Below are 21,390 nucleotides of genomic sequence, written 5' to 3'. Positions count from 1 at the left end.
ATGGATTTATGAAGGGGGAATCATGCTTCACAAATCTGTTGGAATTCTATAAAGATGTAACTAGTAGAGTTGACAATGGGGAACTAGTCGATGTGGTATATTAGGACTTGCAGAAAATGTTTGACAAAATCTCACATAAGAAATTATTTTGCAAGATTAATGCACAATGGATTAGGGGAACTGTTTTGAGATGGATAGAACACAGTTTGATAGAGAGAAACCAAAAAGAGTAAATATTAATGGGTCCTTTTCAAATTGGCAGGTAATAACTAGTGGGGTGCTATAGGAATTGATGCTTTGGCCCCAGCTATTCACAATATATATGAACGATTTGGATGAGGGATCAAAACGTAACATCTCAAAGTTTGTAAATGATACGAAGCTGGGTAGGAAGGTGAACTATGACGAGGATGCAAAGATCCTTCAACATGATCTAGACATGTTCAGTGAATGGGCAAATCAATGGTAGATGCAGTATACTTTGGATAAATATGAGGTTATTTCTTTGGAAGCTAAAACAAGGCAGATTACGGCCTGAAAGGCTGGTAAGTTGGAGAGGGGAGTATGCAATGGGACCTGGGTGTCCTGAAGGTGAGCATGCACTTGGAGCAAGAGGTAAAGAAGGCAAATGGCATATTGGCCTTCATTGTGAGAGGTTTCGCCTACAGGAGCAGGGACGTTTGTTGCAGTTATACAGGACCTTTGTGAGATCACACCCAGAATATTGTGTGCAGTTTTGGTCTCCTTTTATGAGAAAGGACGCTCTTGCTCTCAAGCAAGTGCAACAAAGAGTTATCAGGCTGACTCCGGGGATGGCAGGACTGACATATGAGGAGTGGCAAGAAGATGGTACATAAAAATGGTAAAATTGTAAAATGAATTGAAAAGCAGTGTGTCGTGCCTTTAAGGGATTATGCTTTGTTCGTGCTTGGAAGTTTGCAACCATTGTGTAGAAAGCACCAAAACTGAAATAAGTGTGTCAAAGATTAGCAGGCCCATGTAGCATTTTTACTCACACAACAGTTTAAATTCAGACAATTAATTGAAAAAGATAATTGGAGACTAAGGACCGATTGAATTTAAAACGGATTGTTTTGATACCTGGAAGCCAATCAAATTATAAGAATTTAAATGTGTCACTGTGGAGGGGGGGGGTATATAAAATCAGGATTTTTGAAAATCAGCAGAGAGCCAACTGTCATCAGAACAGTAAGTATCGGGTTCTCACAGAAATCTTTAAGCTCCGATTAAACATCACCTAAAGGTACACATCATTCTTAGTTATATTCCTGACTCAAGAATTTGACAGAGAAAGGCATTTTGGACACCAGAAATTGACGAAGATTATGAGGTGAGGTTATCCTCCCTGAGTGTTTCAATTTTAAATATCAGAGGGGTATCAATCGCTGCATGATAACAGGAGAGATTGACTAGGTTAGGATTGTTTTTGCTGGAGTTCAGACAAATGAGGGGGGAATCTCACAAAGACTTAGAGAAAATTCTAACAGGATTAGACAGGGTAGATGCAGAGAGGATGTTCCCGATGGTGCTGTGTCCAGAACCAGGGGTCACAGTCTGACAATTTGTGGTGGACCATTTAGGATGGAGATGAGTAGCGAGCTTGTGGAACTCATTACTACAGGGAGTAGTTGATGGCAAATATATTCAAGGGGTGGCTGGATATAGCACTTGGGGCAAATGGGATCAAAGGTTATGGGGTGAAAGCAGGATTAGGCTCTTGAGTTGGATGATCAGCCATGATCATAATGAATGGTGGAGCAGACTCAAAGGGCCAAATGATTTCCTCCTGCTCCTATCTTCCATGTTTCTAAAAATAAGAAACCGGAACGCCTTTATTCTTTACTCCAGAAGCTTGTTGGCAGAAACTGGTGATCTGCTGCCATGTTATTTCCAGTACTGATAGTTCTTCTATAACGCGATGATTGCACTCTTGTGCAACCCCATATCATAAAAAAGTTTCACTGTAGAAACAGTGCTTAAAGTGTTGACAAGCACATTACAGCCAACACATGTTTTAAACATTCGCACTTTAGAAACAGTGTTCTCAATTTGTCAATCGCATGACGGCGACCTTGCATTAACGGAACACACGTAACAGCAAAATGACCTGTAATTCAATGACTGACCGAAGTGACATTGGTGTAGGCTTTGGTAAAATGGTTAGTTGAAGGGACTCCAAAAATATCACACAGATATACATCTCACAGAATATTTTTAACAATACTCTTCATACTAATACCTCTATATAAGCACAAAATACTTGGGGGAATGATCTTTTGAATTTAAGATAGAAATGATGATCAGCTCCATGGATACAATGTTTGATGTAAATCAACAATCATTAAGATTTTCTTTCCATACCCTTTACTGTTAATGATGCAGTGGTCTGATGATCTCCAGAGTCACAGGTATATTCACCAGCATCTTCTGGCTTCAGTTTTTGAATAAGCAGTTTAATATTTGAATCTTCTTGCTTTAGTTTGTACTTGTCACTGGATTGAATTACTACTGATCCTTTCCTCCATTTAATTAAGGCATTAGGTTTCGTAACTTCACAGTGTAGAGTAGCAGTACTATCCTCTTCTGCTTCAACATTCTGTAGTCCTTTTTTGAAAAGTACAGGCATTGCTATAAGGAAATAGCAAATTAATTCATAATTATGGAATTCAGTTGAAATATGATTGTTACAATTCTGAATCAATATGTTCCCTAGAATAAACATTCTGCTGTTACCAGATTCCATTATCCATAGAAGTTAATCAAAATCCTCACTAATACTAAACCAAATGTGTATTGTTTTAATTACAATCAGGCACAGCAATACCTTTGTATTTGATAACCGTATATACTACTGACTAACTCTTCAGTAATAGTGTTTATTTCTTTGCATTTGTGAAAGAAAATAATCAGCTACAATAATACACCAAATTGGGAGCATTTTAAATGTGGAGTTGAACTTCAGGAAAATAAAGGAAATGTGGATGCTCGCTGAGCTGGAAGGTTCCTTTTCAGACATTTCGTCACCATACTAGGTAACATCTTCAGTGAACCTATGGTCGAAACACCGCTGGTGTTTCCTGCTTTCTATTTGTATGTTTGGATTTCCTTGGGTTGGTGATATCATTTCCTGTGGTAACATCATTTCCTATCATGAAGCCATTTTCTTGTTTTAGTTTGACATTAGTTTTGCTTGTTGTCTGTATCGGGTCTTTCATTAACTGCTGTTTTAGTGTGTTGGTGGGTTTGTGGGCTACCATGATGCCAAGAGATCTGAGTAGTGTGGCAGTCATTTCCAAGATGTCTTTGATGTAGGGGAGAGTGGGCTAGGGTTTCTGGACGTGTTTTGTCTGCTTTTTGGGGTTTGTTGCTGAGAAATCGGTGGACTGTATTCATTGGATACCCATTCCTTTTGAAAGACCCTATATAGACAACAAGCAAAACTAATGTCATTTACAAAATACCGTGCAAGAACTGTAACAAACACTACATCGGACAAACAGGCAGAAAACTAGCCACCGGGATACACGAACATCAACTAGCCACAAAACGACATGACCATCTCTCACTAGTACCCTTACAGACAGATAAGGAAAGGCACCACTTTGACTGGGACAACACATTCATCCTAGGACAAGCAAAATAGAGACACGCATGAGAACTAGAAGCATGGCCATCCAACCGAACTCTATCAACAAACACATTGACTTGGATTCCATATACCACCCCCAGAGAAAAACAACAGGAAATGGCACCACAATAGGAAATGACATCATCACAGGAAATGACATCACCAACCCAAGGAAACCCGAACACAGAAACAGACACAGGAAATACCAGTGCTGCTTCATCCGGAGGCTCACTAAAGATGTTACCTAGTATGGTGATGAAACGTCTGAAAAGGAACCATCCAGCTCAGCAAGCAAACATGTACCAAGAACCTTAACCTGAGCTACAAATCTTCTCAAAACTTGCTAATAGAGAAAATTTTTTTTTATTCATTCATGGGATTTGGGCATTGCTCATGAGACCAGCATCTATTCCCTATCCCTAATACCCAGAGGTCAGTAAAGAGGCAACTATATTGCTACAGGTCTGGAGTAAAAAATAGGCCAGAACAGGTAAGGACAGCATTTTCCTTCTCTAAAGTACATTAGAAAACTAGGTGGCCTTTTCCAACAATCAACATCAACTTCATGGTCACCATGACTCTTACTTCCAGATAATGCATTGAATTCAAATTCCACCATCAGTCACAGCAGGATTCCAACATGGATCCCCAGAGGATTATCTGGGTCTCTGGATTAATAGTCAAATGATAATACCACTTGGTCATCACCATTTCAGATTTCCCTGTTACCCAGAGAATATTTAAAATGCAGAACTCAAAACCACATTTCAAGCAAACTGTGTAGTCATTGGAGTCAGACAAGCATATGAGGAAAATAAAACAAAAGGATATGTCAATGAAGTTAGATGAAAAACTGAGAGAAAGCTTGTGTGGAGAATAAACCTATTGTGATGAATGCAATTAGCACACTAAAAGAACCACAAAGGATACAAATACCAAAATAAAGTTGGACAATATTTAAAAGAATTTTAGCAGTGATTTTTGAGTTTGCTTTTGGTACTTGATAATTTATATTGCTTTCAATAAAATAGGCAGCTTTTAAGTAGAAAAAGAAATCTTTAAAAGTTGCTCCATGGTGGGAAAAGCCAGTGATTATTCTAGCAAAATTGATTTGGACGGTAAACAAAGCGTGAAAGCTGGAATCATGGATAATGAACAGGAATCAAACACTATAAATAAGGTCTTTTATAGTACCTAGGCAGCAGATGAAACAATAATATTCATACTGCAGGATATTTGTCTAAGTTAAAGGTTTTTTTCAGGATGTAAGTTGTTGTTGTTGCTATTCTTTTAAGTCTGAGGATGTGTCTCTCTTACCTTTCCCTGTCATCTTAATACTAGTGCTTCTCTCTCTCCTTGTCTATCTTTCCCTTGCCCCATTTCCTCTTGTAATCCTCTCTCTCATTCTCAAGTTTTTTCAATTTTTATTCTCTTTTCCTTTCTGAGGTAAATAAGGTGGTGCATGCTCTGACCATTTGCAACAGACACTGTTCTGTCTAACTGGTGGTCAATTGTTGGCTGCTCCAACAGTACCCGGTGAAACTTTTAATTTTCAGGGGATCCAAGAGGCTTTCTTCCCTTGTTCCTCCAAAAATCTCTGGACTGCTTCTAGCCCACAAAATGTTTTCCACGAAACAACATTTTTGTCTGCTACTTGCCCATTACAAATGAAAAAAAGCTTGGCTAAATATTGGTTCAGGTCTTTATAACAGAATAAACAGTTGAGAAAGGAGGGCTCTACTCTGAATTCACACTAGTTTTCCAAATGTTCTATCAATCTAGGTAGTAATATTTTAGCAACATACAACAACTTACAATAACATTTAATTTCTAAATACCAGAGTTCAAACCATAAAAAATAGGAACAGGAGTATGCCATTTGGCCCCTCATGCCTTCTCTACCATTTGATAGGATCATGGCTGATTATTTTTCAGATCCACTTTCTTGCCCTTCCTTGTAATCCTCGATTCCCCTACCGATCAAACATCTATCTATCTCAGTCTTAAGTATATATAAAGACTCTGCCCTCATCTCTGCATCCCCCTCTCCCCTCCACAAACTATAAGGTTTAATTCTGAAGTACTTTTAACGTGTCTAAAAATTCCAAGGTACTTCCTAAGAGCACTATAAAACAAACATGACATTAAGCCATGAAAGAAGATTCTAGATTGGATAACCAAAAACCTGGTTAAAACATTGATTGGAAAGGAGTATATTAAAGTAAAGTGAGGTAGAGAGGCAGGGAGGTGTAGGGTGGGCATTCTAGAGCTGAGGGTTTGGGCAACTGAAACCTTGGCCACTAATGATAGGCTTGTTAAAATTGAGAATGCTCAAATGGCCAGAATAAAGGAGCAAAGATATCTTGGTAGGTTGTGTGGAACAAGTGAGGAGCTTGAAATCAAGAATGAGAAATTTAAAATTAAGGCATTGCTTGACCAGGAGCCAGACAGCAAATGCTGGATTGGACATAGTGCAAGTTACAGCAATCAATAGAACTTTGAATGTCTTTCACTTTACAGAAGACAAAATGTGGGAGACCAGGCAGGATGCCACTGGAACTGGCAAACTAGAATTAACATTGCTACTGAAATCTGTGTTAATGCTTGAGATGAGAGGAGATAAAATTGCAGAGGTGGGTTTAGTGATGGTGTAAGTATGAGGTTAGAAACTCATGACAGCAGATTGCTAAGACAGTGAGTGAGTAGCATGATGGTATTAATATGATGCTTGCAAAGTAAGGATGAAAATGTGAGAGGATTTAATTACAATGAGAAATGAGTGATGTACTATTGTCCTACCCTTTACTCTTAAAGAGGCAGTGGTGTGTTGATCTCCAGAATAACATGTATAATCTCCACCATCTTCTGGTTTTAGACTGTGAATGAGCAAATCACAGATGGAACCTTCTTGTTTCATTTCATACTTGTCACTTTCATGAAGAACCAGTGATCCCTTTCTCCATTTTACTGGAGCATCACTTTTCGTAATTTCACAACGTAAAGTGGCAGTGCCACCCTCTTCAGCTTCTTCATTCTGAAGCTCTTGTTTAAAAAACGCAGGCAGCACTACAGACACATCAAATTTGTTTTTTTAAAATCATATTGATTAGTTGACATCCAAATACTTTGTGTAAGTTTCCACAGAATTCTGATCTAATCATTTGCAAACAGTTTTCATAGTACTTGTCCCAAATTATATTTTTCACTCACAACCAGCCAAAGAAAACTCAAAAACCTACAATTGAGAAGTGAAAACTACAACAAACTAAGGATATATCTAAGTGACATTCAACTGTTTCTAGTTAACAACCCTTACTTGTGTTTTTAGTGGGTTTTGACAAAAGACAATTTTCAAGATGTATGACAATAAATTAGCATGAACAAATAGAAATAATTCAATAAGCAGTAACTTAAAACCAAGAGTTTTGTTTGAGTTAAATATATATGTAGTTACACCAGATTCAGTGAGTGGCAGCCTCAAACTATGTAAGGTGGTCATATGTCTGAAAATTGGACTTCGCAAGTAGATTACTTCAACTTGAATGTCAACGAAACAAACTACAATATTTTAGATTAAGCAAGTTACTTGAATAGAAGACAGAATGTGGGAGACCAGGCAGGATGCCACTGGAACTGGAAAACTAGAATTAACATTGCTGCTGTGGGCTAACCTCAGATTGGCTATCCCACAGGTTGATGGATACAAGAGAGCTGGAAAAGGACAAGAGGTGACCATATGTAAATAGAACAGAAGGTAACAGATCAGAACAGAAGGCAATAATCTATATTGCTGGATTGGTCTAATGGTCACTTGCACAAACACCAGTAATGTCAACAAGAAGAATGACACACAGAGGGAAGGAACCATAATCAACATCAAACACTTAAGATCAAATGGCTATTTATACAACTATAAAATATAGCAGAAGCAGGCCATTTGACTTTTGAGTTTGCTCGATTACTCAATGAGATCGTGGGTTATTTAATAGTTCTCAACTCCATTTTCCTTCCTTTTCCCCATAGCCCTCGTTGATCAAAAATCTGTTTACTTCAGCCTTGTGTATACTTAATAACTCAGCCTCTTACAGCCCTCTGTGGTAAAGAATTTCACAAATTCACTATCCTCTGAGACCAGAAGGTCTTCTTCATTTCTGTCTTAAATAGACAACCCCTTATACTGAGATTATAACCTCTGGTCCTCAACTGTTCCATAAGGAGAAATAATAATTCCAATACTACCATGTCAAATGCCCTAAGAACATTACACATTTCAATAAGGTTACCTCTCATTCTATCTTCATAATCTAATCAATCTATCTTCATAAGAAACTTTTCCATTCTTGGAATCAACCTAGTGAACCTTCTCTGCATTACCTCCAATGTAAGGAATATCTTTACTTACATAAGGGAATCAAACTGTTCACAATATTATCTCTGTGACCGAACAAGTACCTTGTATTGTTTTGGTAAGGTTTCTCTATTTTATTACTCCATTCTGTTTGAAGTAAAGCCCAACATTCTACTTGCTTTCTTAACACCTGCTGAACTTGCGTGCTTGCCTCTTTGCATTCATGCACTCAGACCCTGAAACCCCAGTTTACTGCAGCTTCCTTAGCTATTCACTATTCAAATAATGTTCTGTACTGATGCAAAGTATTTATTCAACGCCTCTGCCATTTCCTGATTCCCCATTATTATTTTCAGTTTCACTTTCTAAGGGAACTGCGTTCACTTTGCCTTCTCTCTTCTTATTAAAAGAAGCACCTACTGTCTGATTTTATATTACCTATTTTCACTCATATTTTAGTTTCACCTTCCATTTTTTTTTGAGTATATTTTGGTTTTTAAAACTTTTCCAAACCTCAGACGTACCACTGAACATTGCCACGGTGTATGTTATTTGTCTAATTTAATTCAATTGTTAACTTTCTTGGTTAAACATGGTTTGTTTATCCTCTTCCTAGAATCTTTCTTCCTCACTGCAATGTATCTTTGGTGTATAATTATGAACTATTTTCTTAAATGTCTACCATTTCTCATTTTCAGACAAACTTCTTTTCCAATCCACTCTCGGCAACTGTCATCATTCCTTTGTATTTATTCTAATTTGCATTTAGCACAGTTGTTTCGGGACCAAATTGTTTGTTTTCAGACTGAGTACTAAATTCTACAATGTTTGCCACTGTTTCTTAGCATCTTTACTCTGAAATCACTCATTAAACTTATCAGATCCAAAATAGTCTGGTCCCTGGTTGGATCCATAAAATGTTGTCTTGGGAACTGTCCCAAATATAGTCTATAATTTCTTTTGACTACCTCTGTCAATTTTATGAAACTACATGTTGATTAAAGTCACCATGCTTAATATACTGCCTTTTTATATGTCCTCAAAGACTAGTCCTACCAGTTCTTCTTCCCCTGATTTCTTAGTTCCATCCATATGAGCTCTACATCTTTCATTGCAAAATTATTTCTTGCTATCATACTAAATCCAAGTTGTATTAATGAAGCAATCCCAACTTGCTTTCTTTCCTCCCTGTCTTTTTGCAAGATAACATGCTCTGAAATTAAGTTCCCAGCTTTGATCTCCAATCTCATATTGTGCATCATTTTTTACTGTGGAGAAAGAAACACATTTTGATATTTTAAAAACAGTTTACATTACAGAAGAGGAAGTTCAGGAGGTCTTAGAGAATATAGAGGTGTATAAATCTCCAGGACCTGACCTAATGTATCCCAGAATATTATGGGAAGTAAGGGAGGAAATTACGAGACCCCTTGCAGAAATATTTGTATCATCAATAACTACAGGCGAGGTCCCTGATGACTGGTGGGTGTCCTTTGTTGTACCCTTGTTTAAGAAAGGTTTTAAGGAGAAAGCAGAGAACTACAGACCTGTGACTTTAACTTTGGTTATGGGTAAATTGTTGAAGGTGATTATAAATGATAGGATTTATGGACATTTAGAGACACAAAAACTCTAAGGTGATTAGGGATAATCAGCTTGGTTTTGCACGAGAAAAGTCATGTCTCACAAACTTGACTGAGTTTTTTGAGGAAGTTACCAAAAATATTGATGAGGGCAGAGCAGTAGATGTTGTTGACTTGGACTTTAGTAAAATTTTTGACAAGGCTTAGTCACACTTGGGATTCAGGGTGAGTTGCCAATGGATATATAATTGGCTTAATGGTAGAAGACAGAAAGTGGTTGTGGAAGAGTGCTTTTCATACTGGAGGCCTGTCACCAGCAGTATTCCATAGGGATTGGTTCTGGGCTCTCTTTTATTTGTCATTTATATAAATGATTTGGATGAGAATATAGAAGGTACAGTTAGTAAGTGTGTGGATGACACCAAAATTAGCAAAGCAGACAGTGAAGGGGGTTTTCCAAGATTACAAACGGATCTTGATCAAATGAGTCAATGGGCTGAAAAATGGCAGATGGAGTTCAATCCGGATAAATGTGAGACATTGCATTTAGGTACAACATACAAGGGTAGTGCTTATAAAATTAAAGGTAGGACCTTGGGTAGTGTTGTGGAACAGGTGTTCAGGTGCATAATTCTTTAAAGTTTGCGACACATTTGACGGAGTGATTAAAAAGTCATTTGGCATGCTTGCCTTCATTATTCATTCCTCTGAGTATAGGGGTTGGGAAATAATGTTGAGGTTGTGTAGGTGAGGACTCTTCTGGAATACTGTGTCCAGTTCTGTTCCCCCAGTTATAGGAAGGATATTAATAAGCTGGACAAGATTCAGAAGAGATTTACCAGGATGTTGCCGGATATGAAAGGTTTGAGTTATAAAGGAAGGCTCGACAGCCTGGGCCATTTTTCACTGAAGCATAGGAGGTTGAGAAGCAACAATATAGAAGTTTATAAAATATTGAGAGGTATTGATACAGTTAATGATAGTTGTCTTTTCCCTCGGATAGAGGATTTCAAGACGAGGGGGCGCATTTTTAAGGTGAAAGCAGAGAGGTTTAAACAACAGGTTTAGCCAGAGACTTTTCCCCAGGGCAGGATTGACTGGTACGAGGGATCATAGTTTTAAGATATTAGGAGGAAGGTATAGAGGAGACGTCAGAAGTAGGTTCTTTACGCAGAGAGTTGTGAATGCATGGAATGCATTGCCAGCAGTGGTGGTGGAAACAGAGTCAGCAGGGACATTTAAGCAACTGCTGGACATGCACATGGATAGCAGTGAGTTTGAGGGGTGTGTAGGTTATTATATTTTACATTAGGATTAAACCTCGGCACAACATCGTGGGTCTAAGGGCCTGTTCTGTGCTGTACTTTTCTATGTTCTACGTTCTAAGATGTGAGGGGCAATTTTTTTTACACAGAGGGTGAATTGCATGTGGAATGAACTTTTGTGAAGAAATGGTGGACATTGGTACAGTTACAACGTTTAAATGACAGTTGAATAAGTACATGAATAAGAATGTTTTGGAGGGATATGGGGCAGGAGCTGGCAGATAGGACATCAGTTGGACCAAAGCGTCTGTTTCCATGCTATATAAATCTGTAACTTTATGTTGGATGGCTGTTGCATGTGTTTCCATTGGGCATTGAGTAATGGTTGAGTGTAGAAACATGTCTGCAGTTCACCTTTATTTGCATGCTAAAGAAAATGGGGCCTGTGCATGGCCCTGTACCAAGTTGGCAGTGGAATCTCCATGTTCCTTGACACCGATTCAAGGTTTTGGCAGACATCCATGCACCAAATACTTTTTTGTGCTGATCCACCATTGTTCTTCTGTAGGTTCCCCTATCAAAGTGTTCATATGAATTTTGCCATAGAAAAATCAGATGTGAACGCTCCCTCCACTGACCTGATATCTGCCCTATACCTATGCTTTTAACCTGGTTGCAGACTCCTTGTGCTGGTGTCATAACCGTGATAAAATATTGAACATTGATTTTCAAATTCCATTGTCTGATTTTATAGGCTGGAACATTCATGATCAGAAACGGGGTTTTAGGAAAAGTATGGTAAATGTGTCACAGGGTGTGATGCAACCTGTTTAGACAATGTGGCTATTATAGTTGAATAGTTAGCTGTATGTGCAAAAAAAGAAAGCAAATTAGTAACAATTTCGTAGAGGGGAAATTCCTGGAGTGTATATGGGATGATTTTCTGGACCAATATGTTGAGGAAACAATTAGATATGAGGCCATCTAGACTGGGTATTGTGTAATGAGAAAGGAATAATTGGCAATCTGGTTGTGTGAGGACCATAATCTGATAAAATTCCTGATCAAGATGGAGAGTGATGTAGTTGATTATGAGACTAGGTTTCTGAACCTAAATAGCAGAGACTATGATGCCATGAGGAATGACTTGGTTCTGATAGGCTGGGGAACATTAGATCTAAGAAAGGACGGTAGAATGATGTCACTGAGGATATTCTGGAAGAAGTTGGCTCAGTTGCCATAATTGAACAGTGGATACACTTTATTCATTAAAAATCACTTTGTATATATACAAAGTCACAAATGAAGTTCAGTGTTTGTACTATAGCATGTGAAGGAAACAAATATACATTTGGGTTTGGTTCTATCCAAATAAGCTAAGGACACCTCTTATACATACAACACTGTATTTACATGCAGTTGAGGCACTAGGAGTGTCTGATAACTGAACAGAACCCATTTAACTTCAGTAGGAACATCACAGTCTTTCCCCACTGCGCCTTGGCGGCACTGTGCCAAGTTTTAGTGCATCCCTCAGCACGTAGTCCTGGACTTAGGAATGTGCCAGTCTGCAACACCCCTTGATCTGGAAGATCACTTCTCCAGTGATAGCAGGAGAAAGAGAATTCAACAGAGGCTGGCTGAGTGGTGTCAGAGGAACATTCCGGGGTCACTACATACAAAGGTTCTACCTGAACCCTGCATTGTGAAGGATGGGACTGACCTCGTTGCCAAAAAATGCTCCAAATAGTCAGACTGTTCTGTAGCACTTGTCCTTCATGGAGAAATTTGCAAAAGAAAAACACCTTTGACTGTCAGGAAATTGTCAGCACATAGCGTCCTTGAGACTCTGAGGGAAAAGAAGAGGGTGGATCCAGTGTTGTGTTTCCCTGAGTAGACTTTCAAAGTCATTTGGCAGAATGCCTAATCACCAAAACCTCCTACAAGCACCAAGACATAGCTTGGCTGGTGGTGAGATGGGCACTACCTGTGGGATTCTTCATGTATGCCCATTTGGTCTGTGTCACAGCCCGCAAAACAGCTGCAGGGGGTTGACACTGTCACACTTCCTCTTCTGGAATGTGTCTTTCAAAACAAAGTCTGGAGAAAGATGCAGTGGCTTCTGTCAAGGTTCGTCCCGAGCAACTCTATGACACAGGTCCTTGAGACGCATTCTGAGACAAACATCCTCTGTGCCCTGAGGACCATCGACTCAATGAAAGACATGCTTTGGTCTGCCCGAAACTTGTTGGTCTTCCACAACAAGGAGTTGACCTTGACCAAATGTTGCAGACTGATGCATTCCAAGATCCAGGATTGCGTGCTGAGGGATGCACTAAGGCTTGGCGTCTGGGGTCTGTTCAGTTATCGGACCCTCCTAGTGCCTTAAATGCATGTAAATACAGTCTTGTATGTGTAAGAGATGTCCTTAGTTTATTTGGATAGAGACAAACTCAAATGTTTGCTTGTTTCCTTGACATACTGCAGAAACTGAACTGCATTTGTGACTATGTATATATGCAAAGAGATTTTTTTCTGATTAAAATATTTTTTGAATTAAAAAAAATTCTGAAAGAGTCCAGCTCAGTCACCAAGATTGAACTGTGGATCATGGAAGAGCTCGGTGTTCTTTTTCTATGTTCTCTTACTTAAAGGGTCGATTGTAGAAAGGCAACAGTAAACATTCAAAGAGTGCATGGGTGAACTATGACAATTGTTTATTCTTGTTTGGCACAAAAGTAAAATGAGACAGGTGGACAAACCATGGCTTATAAGAGAAATTAGAGACAGCATTAGATCCAAGGAAAAGGCAAACAAATTGGCCAGAGCCACTAAAGAGTGGGAATAATTTAGAATTCAGCAAATGAGGACAAACAGATTGATTTAAAAAAGAGTGAACAGAGTATGAGAATAAACTTGTACAGTACATTAAAAACTTACTGTAAATGCTTCCAGAAAAATGTGAACATAAAAAGAATGGTGAAGCTAAATGTAAGTTTGGTACTGTCAGAATCAGGGCAACAAAGAAATAGCTGACCAACTCGGTACATACTTGGGTTTTGTAATCACAAGTAAGGGCATGAATAAAATACTAGAAAAGTTGGGGAAGACAGGATAATGTGATTTTAGCAGTGTCTGAGTGCAGTAGAGTAATTGGTAGACTCTCAAAATTGAAAACATGTTCACAGACATTGACCACTTGTTTGAGGTAAGGTAACGGATGGTAACACTGCATCTAGATCATCTGGGCTTGAAGTCTGGCATGGACAAAAGCCATCCATCCTGAAATGCAACAAGACCTTGACAACATCCAGGTTAAGGCTTATAAATTGCATTTGTGCCCTATAAATGTCAGGCAAAGAGCATCCCGAATGAAGTATAATCTAATTATCTCACATTGGCATTGCCATCACCTATAATCAACATCCTTAGAATGATCAGAAACCTATCTGTACTAGAAATATAATTACTGTTTGGTGATTATATATTTCAACCCAGTTAAGAGTCTGGATTTCATTTGAAAGAGTTGATATGCTATTAGTATGTGGTGTTAGTAAAACATTTAAAAATAATAAGTGGTTTCTTAAAAAATACTATTAATTGTTGCAGAAAATTCAAAGAACCACAAAGAAGGTTACCTCAAAGTACAGTGGGACCTTAATCAGATGGACCAATGACCAAGGAATGCCGAAAGGAGTTTAATATATACAAACGTGAGGTGCTACATTTTGGAAAGGAAAATCAGGGCAGGACTTAGACACTTAATAGTAAGATCCTGAGGACTGTTGCCAAACAAAGAGAGCCTGGAGTGCAGGTTCATAGTTCCTTGAAAGTAGAGTCACAGGTAGACAGGATAGTGAAGAAGGCATTAGGTATGCTTGCTTTTTGGTAGTGCATTGAGCAGAGGAGTTGGGAGGTCATGTTGCAGCTGCTCAGAACATTGGTTAGGCCATTTTTGGAATATTCGTTCAATTCTGATCTCCCTACTATAGGAAAGATGTTGTGAAGCTTGAAAGGGTTCAGAAAGGATTTACAAGAATGTTGCCAAGGTTGAAAGGTTTGAGCTATAGAAGAGGCTCAACAGACTGAGGTAATTTTATCTGGAGCGTCAAAGGATGAGGAGTGACCTTATAGAGGTTTATAAAATCATGAGGGGAGTGAATAGAGTGAACAATCACGGTCCTTTCCCAAGATGGGGGAGTTCAAAACTAAAGGGCATAGGTTTAAGGTGAGAGGGGAAAAATTTAAAAGGGACCTACGGGGCAACTTTTTCACATAGAAGGTGGTGCATGTATGGAATGAATTGCCAGAGGAAGTGGTGAAGGCTGCTACAATTACAACATTTAAAAGGCATCTGGTTGGTCTATGAATAGGAAGGGCTTGGAGGGATACGGGCCAAATGCTGGAAAATGGGGCTAGATTAATTTAGGATATCTGGTTGGCATGGACGAGTTGGATTGAAGGGTCTGTTTCCATGCTATACATATCCATGACTCCGTGACAAGTCCATGATTGAAATTCATTAAATTCACTAAATTCACACAAATTTTTCAAAATCGAAAGTATGTCAAAGGCTGGATATTCTGTGCTAGGTAATCCATCTTTTAACTCCCGAAGTATGTCCACAATCTATAAGACAAAAGTCAGGAGTGCGCTGGAATAGTCTACATTTGCCTGGATGATTGCAGCTTTAAAAATACACAAACAACTTAACATAATCTAGGAGAGTTAAAAATCACAGGACACCAGGTTATAGTCCAAAGCTAGCGTGCTTCCAATTAAACCTGTTAGATTATAACCTGGTGTCCTGTGATTTTTAACTTTGTACACCCCAGTCCAACACCGGCATCTCCATAATCGAGGAGAAGTAGCCGAGTTGATTGGCATCTGACCTTAAACGTTCACTCTTTCCATAACAAATGCATAGTGGCAGCTGTGTGCATCATCCACAAAATGTTCTGGAGTAACTATCCCAGGTCTCTTCAACTGACTCCATGACTCTATAACAGGACCGCTCAAATCCACAAATACCACACTGTTGATTCAAAATCCTGGATCTCGCTTCATATAACACTGTTCAGGCACCTAACATCCGGAATGCTGCAGTTCAAAACTATGGTTTGCAACCTCCTTTTCAAGGGCAATCAGGAATGAAAACAAATTATGGCCTAAGCAGCAATACCTATATCTAGTGAATCTGCTACTTTATCCAATCAGGGTGCATCTATGGGACCAACTGCATAATACCTCTCCTGTCCACCATCTCCATCAAATCCTTCAATGCAATATCAAAATCATGAAGCCTGCCTGTCCTATGTTGTGCCATACTTCAACTTTTCTCAGATCAGTGTCATTCCCTACAGAAATATTAGCACCCGCTTCAGCCACATTCACATCCCCTTAAATGAAGATTAACTTTAGGGAACTGTAGACCGGTGAGCTTGACATCAGTGGTGCGCAAGTTGTTGGAGGGAATCCTGAGGGACAGGATTTACATGTATTTGGAAAGGCAAGAATTGATTGGGGATAGTCAACATGGTTTCGTGCATGGAAAATCATGTCTCATGAACTTGATAGAGTTTTTTGAAGAGATAACAAACAGGATTGATGGTGATCTTTATGGACTTCAGTAAGGCATTCAATGAGATTCCTCGTGGTAGAGTAGTTAGCAAGGTTAGATCACATGGAATACAGAGAGAACTAGCCAGTTGGATATAGAACTGGCTCGAAGGTAGAAAACAGAGGGTTGGTGGTGGAGGGTTGCTTTTCAAACTTGAGGTCTAGGACCAGTGGTGTGCCATAAGGATCGGTGTTGGGTCCACTGTCTTTTATCATATATATATAAATGATTTGGAATGTGAACATTGGAGGTATAGTTAGTAAGCTTGCAGATGACCCCAAAATTGGAGGTGTGGTGGACAGCAAAGAAGGTTACCTCAGAGTATAACAGGATCTTGATCAGATGGGGCCAATGGGACAAAGAGTGACAGATGGAGTTTAATTTAGATAAATATGCGGTACTGCAATTTGGAAGGCAAATCAAGGCAGGACTTATACACTTAATAGTCAGGTTTTAGGGAGTATTGCTGAACAAAGAGACCTTGAGTGCAGGTTCATAGTTCCTTGGAAGTGGAATCGCAGGTACATAAGATAATGAAAAAGGCTTTTGATATGCTTTCCTATATTGGTCAGAGCATTGAGTACAGGAGTTGGGAGGTCATGTTGTGGCTATAGAGGACATTGGTTAGGCGACTTTTGGAATATTATGTGCAATTCTGGTGTCCCTCCTATTAGAAGAACGTTTTGAAACTTGAAAGGGATCAGTGCCAGGGTTTGAAGATTTGAGCTTTAGGGAAAGGCTGAATAGGCTGGAGCTGTTTTCCCTGGAAAACAGAGGATGAGGGGTAACCTTATAGAGATTTATAAAATCATGAGGGTCATGGATAGGGTAAATAAATAACATCTTTTCCCTGGGGTGGGAGAATTCGAAACAAGAGGGCATAGGTTTAAGATGAGAGGAGAAAGATTTAAAAATGACCAGAGAGGCAACCTTTTTCACGCAGAGCGTGGTTTGTGTATGAATGAGCTGCCAGGGGATATGGTGGAGGCTGGGACAAAAACAACATTGAAAAGGCATCTGGATGAGTATATGGATAGGATAAATTTAAAGGGAAAAGGGCCAAGTGCTGGAAAATGGGACTAAATTAATTTAGAATATCTGGTCGGCCTGGACGAGGTGGACTGAAGGGTCTGTTTTCGTGCTGTACGTCTCTATGACTGTATGACTTAAAGTGTGCAAGCTAGCTTGAAGTGGTGTTAGCTACTGAATGACCCCTTGATGATCTGCCCATGAAATCAACCGTAAAGTGCAAATTGGTGGGACTCTGAAATTAATAGGCAAACTTGCTCTGTGATCAATATGTTTGGGTAAAGACAGTTAAAATTGCAACTGTTAGAACTTGTTCCTGCTATAATTTCCATTTCGCTTCCTCAAACCAAAGCGCAACACAGATGGACATTTATGCTGATTAATTTTAAATTGGGCTTCATTACAAACAACCATTACAATTCTTTGTTCTCCACAATCAAAAGTATCTACCTATCTTGCAAGGTAAACTCAAAGTTTCAGGATCACTTTCTCATGACAACTGAAGAGAAGCAATAACTCTTAGCAGTGATGTGATACTCAAGATCATGATAATTAAAATCTAAAAGGCAATTTTCAGTTCATATTCTCATTAAACCCTTTTGTTTTATAATGCACTTCGTGTATTAAGTTGAAGGTGCCATATAAATCTAAGTTGTTGTTGTTTTCCTCTCAATTCAAAAGGAGTTTATCTATTTCTTTAAATCAAGTTTGAATTTTCATTGTGATGTTTCTTCCACCTCCCCAAATCCTGTGTCTAACTATTCACATCTTAGGATACCTGACAAAAGTTTTTTCTCCCCCAAAATTAGCTGCCATTTCTTTACCTCCCTTATAAACGAGTTGTGGATGAAGCAAGTTAGACCATTCTTCTTGGTAATTCCTTTAATATGCCTATAGGCCTCAAACCTTTAAATTAGATTACTGCCTCACTATAACAGACAACCAATTTCTCATATATTATTAACTGCTGTCAAAGAACATGAGACTCAAATCTTCATAATTTTAAAAGTGCCAAAATTTGAATAGTTCCATATCTTGTGAAAGGTAACAGCACTTCCAGTGTATGCTTGGACACACAGCTTTTGTCTCTTCAACTCAATCCTTCATCTTCTTCTTTGGTTTAGCAAAATCATGATCAATGCTTTTCTGAAGCTTCCTTTGTCCCCCCATTTCATTTCCCAAAATGCTTTAAAATAGGCCATTTTAACTCTAGTCCTCACTATTGAAGTTAAGCTTTGTTACAAGCTATATTCATACTTTCCCCAGAGCTGGACCAATATCCAGTGTAATCCTAAGTATTTTCTTAATCTAAAACTACTTAAACTTTCAAAATTGTAATTTGAAATTATCTAATCAATAATTTGTCATATTTATTTTCCCAATTCACAAGGGTAGCTTACCTAAATAAAAAAATTGAAAGAACTGCAATGCTGTAAGTCTGAAACTAAAACAGAAATTACTGGAAAAGCTCAGCAGATCTGGCAGCATCTGTGAAGACAAATCAGAGATGACATTTTGGGTTGACCAATCCTTCCTCAAAACTGATAGTAGCTTGGAGAATGTTGGTTTATATGCAGAAGATCAGGTGGAGGCAAGGGATAAAGAGTAAATGATAGGTGGGGATACAGCCCAAACAGAAAGAACAATTAGATAACAATGTCGCTCGGAGGGTGAATAGCTGGGGACTGTTAGTGGCTAACAATGGGTTGGGTGTAATGGCAGACAATGTAATAATAAAGACTGATGTGTGGGGATTGGGGTCAGGACATGGGAGAGCTCAAGCTCTGAAGTTGTTGAACTCAATATTGAGGCCAGAAGGCTGCAAGGTCCCCAAGTGGAAAACGAGATGCTGTTCTTCCAGCTTGCACTGAGCTTCACTGAAATACTGCAGCAAGCCTGAGTCAGAGATGTTAGCCGAGGAACAGGGTGGTGTTGAAGTGGACTGGGTGTTAACGAAGTGACCACTTCGCAGAACACCTCAATTCTGTTGGCAAAAAAGACCCGAAGCTTGCCATGTTAACACACAACCCTGTTTCCCTGACTGACATTTCTATCTCAGGCTTGCTCCAGCAAAGCTCAGTGCAAGAGAAAGCACAGCACCTCACTTTCTGCTTGGGACCGGAGTGATTGGAAGCAGGAGAACCTTGTTAACTATGAGGTTCATGATTGGGATTGTTAACCTGGGTCCACAGGCCAGATAGCGCATTGGGGTGGGCAAGAGCCCAATGGTACGTAGCAACAGACCAAGAGCTGGAAGGTAGGTAGGCTGTCCTCAGCGCTGTCACCTCCCGCAGGTACCACAGCGGGCTGTCCTAAAGGTGGCCGGAAGGCGCAAAGAGCGGTTAGGGAAGCCGGAAGGTGGGTAGGCTGTCTTGACTGCTGTCGTCCTCGGTTGTGGGGGGGAGGGAGGTGAAGCAGGACGGGCTGACCTAGAGGTGGTTGGAAAGTGTGTCAGGGTGGACCGAGAGCCAGAAGCGGCGTAAGGGCGTCTGCCTCAGTGGCCAGAAGGTGGGAGGGATGGGTGGATTGCCGGGCGTGTGTACTGTATACACTTTTTTTTATATGTAATTGGACTGTCTTTAGTATAAATTTCATTGTTACTCATTTATAATGATTGAAACTGGGATTTGAGGTTTGTCCTCATTTCTCTGAAAACTGGCTGAATGGTAGAGTTTGGGGCCTGGCTTTGCCATTCCCCTCCCTTGTAAAATTGCTGTTTCTCTGTATACAGCTGTTAATGTTAATTGTTTTGCAAACTGTGCACTGTTTAATAAAATAATAGTTAACAGGAGAAAAAATATAACTTAGAGGTTAGGGAAGAAAGAAAAAAATAAGCAGGAGATTTAGAAACTCCTCAGAAACTCCTTAATTTGGGGGACTGACTGTGCTGGCTAGGCCACAGTCAGTGTGTTACTGCTGCTTTCTGATTTTTTTTAGGGGGGGAAACGGGAATCCTAATTCCTGAACTGGCTGAATTATTTAGCCAGTTTGTTAACTGGTATTCCTTTTTATTGAGGACTGATTTTAAAACTGCCTGATCTACACAGTTAATGTGTTTCAGATATGTTTCTTATTAAAGAACTGTTGTTTCAATGGCTGGTTACAGCCTGTGTGTTACTCTCTTCTTTTTCCTTTTGAGAAAAGGACTATGTTTTTGTGCCAGGCTTAGCCCTTGCACTCTGGCTGTTTGTTTTATTTGGAATGTGTTTTCACTTTTTTGGTGTTTGGACTGAGCTCTTGTGAGAAAATACATCTTTCCAGTTGAGCTGGCCCTCTATGGGTAGGTGAAAGTGATAAAGGACTCCTGCCCAAAATGTTGATTTTCCTGCTCCTTGGGTGCTGCCTGACCTGCTGTACTTTTCCAGCACCACTCAAATCTTGCCTCTATGGGTAGGCCTGGCCCTTTGTGGGTGACTGTGGGTCTCTGTAAAGAATGAAAACCTGTGTGTATGCTGGAAGGTAAGCAATCGCTGCATCCTGGAGTGGACAAAGTCTCTGTGAGTTTTTTTGTAAAGATTAGATTAGCTTCCCTACTGTATTGGGAACAGGCCATTTGGCCTAACAAGTCCACACTGACCCTGTGAAGAGTAACCCACACAGACCTATTTTCCTTTGACTAATGCACCTAACACTGTAGGCAATTTAGTATGGTCAATTCACCTGACCTACACATCTTTGGACTCTGGAAGGAAACCGAAGCACCCGGAGGAAACCCACGCAGACACTGTGCAAACTCCACACAGACGGTGACCCAAGGTGGGAATTGAACCCGAGGCCCTGATGCTATGAGGCAGCAGTGCTAATCACTATCCCACCATTCTGCTCACAGCACATTTAACTGCATCTTTACATTGTACTGTGTTCCTGTGAGTGAGCTTGGTCCTTTGGATGGACCA

At 39.5% G+C, this 21,390-nt stretch overlaps 1 protein-coding gene across 1 annotated transcript in view; it reads right to left on the bottom strand.

Moving 5' to 3' along the window:
- The window catches only part of obscnb (obscurin, cytoskeletal calmodulin and titin-interacting RhoGEF b), an 821,414-nt gene that overhangs the window by 382,305 nt on the left and 417,719 nt on the right, over positions 1-21,390 (bottom strand). The window contains exons 48-49 of the mRNA XM_060825732.1: positions 6,449-6,715; positions 2,383-2,649 (exon numbers count right to left, since the gene is read on the bottom strand). Of these exons, the coding sequence (XP_060681715.1) occupies positions 2,383-2,649; positions 6,449-6,715 (534 nt within the window). The remainder of the gene's footprint in view (positions 1-2,382; positions 2,650-6,448; positions 6,716-21,390) is intronic.

This window comes from Hemiscyllium ocellatum, chromosome 5 (assembly GCF_020745735.1).
Source record: "Hemiscyllium ocellatum isolate sHemOce1 chromosome 5, sHemOce1.pat.X.cur, whole genome shotgun sequence".
NCBI lineage: Eukaryota > Metazoa > Chordata > Chondrichthyes > Orectolobiformes > Hemiscylliidae > Hemiscyllium > Hemiscyllium ocellatum.
This window is presented reverse-complemented; position numbering and strand designations above follow the sequence as displayed.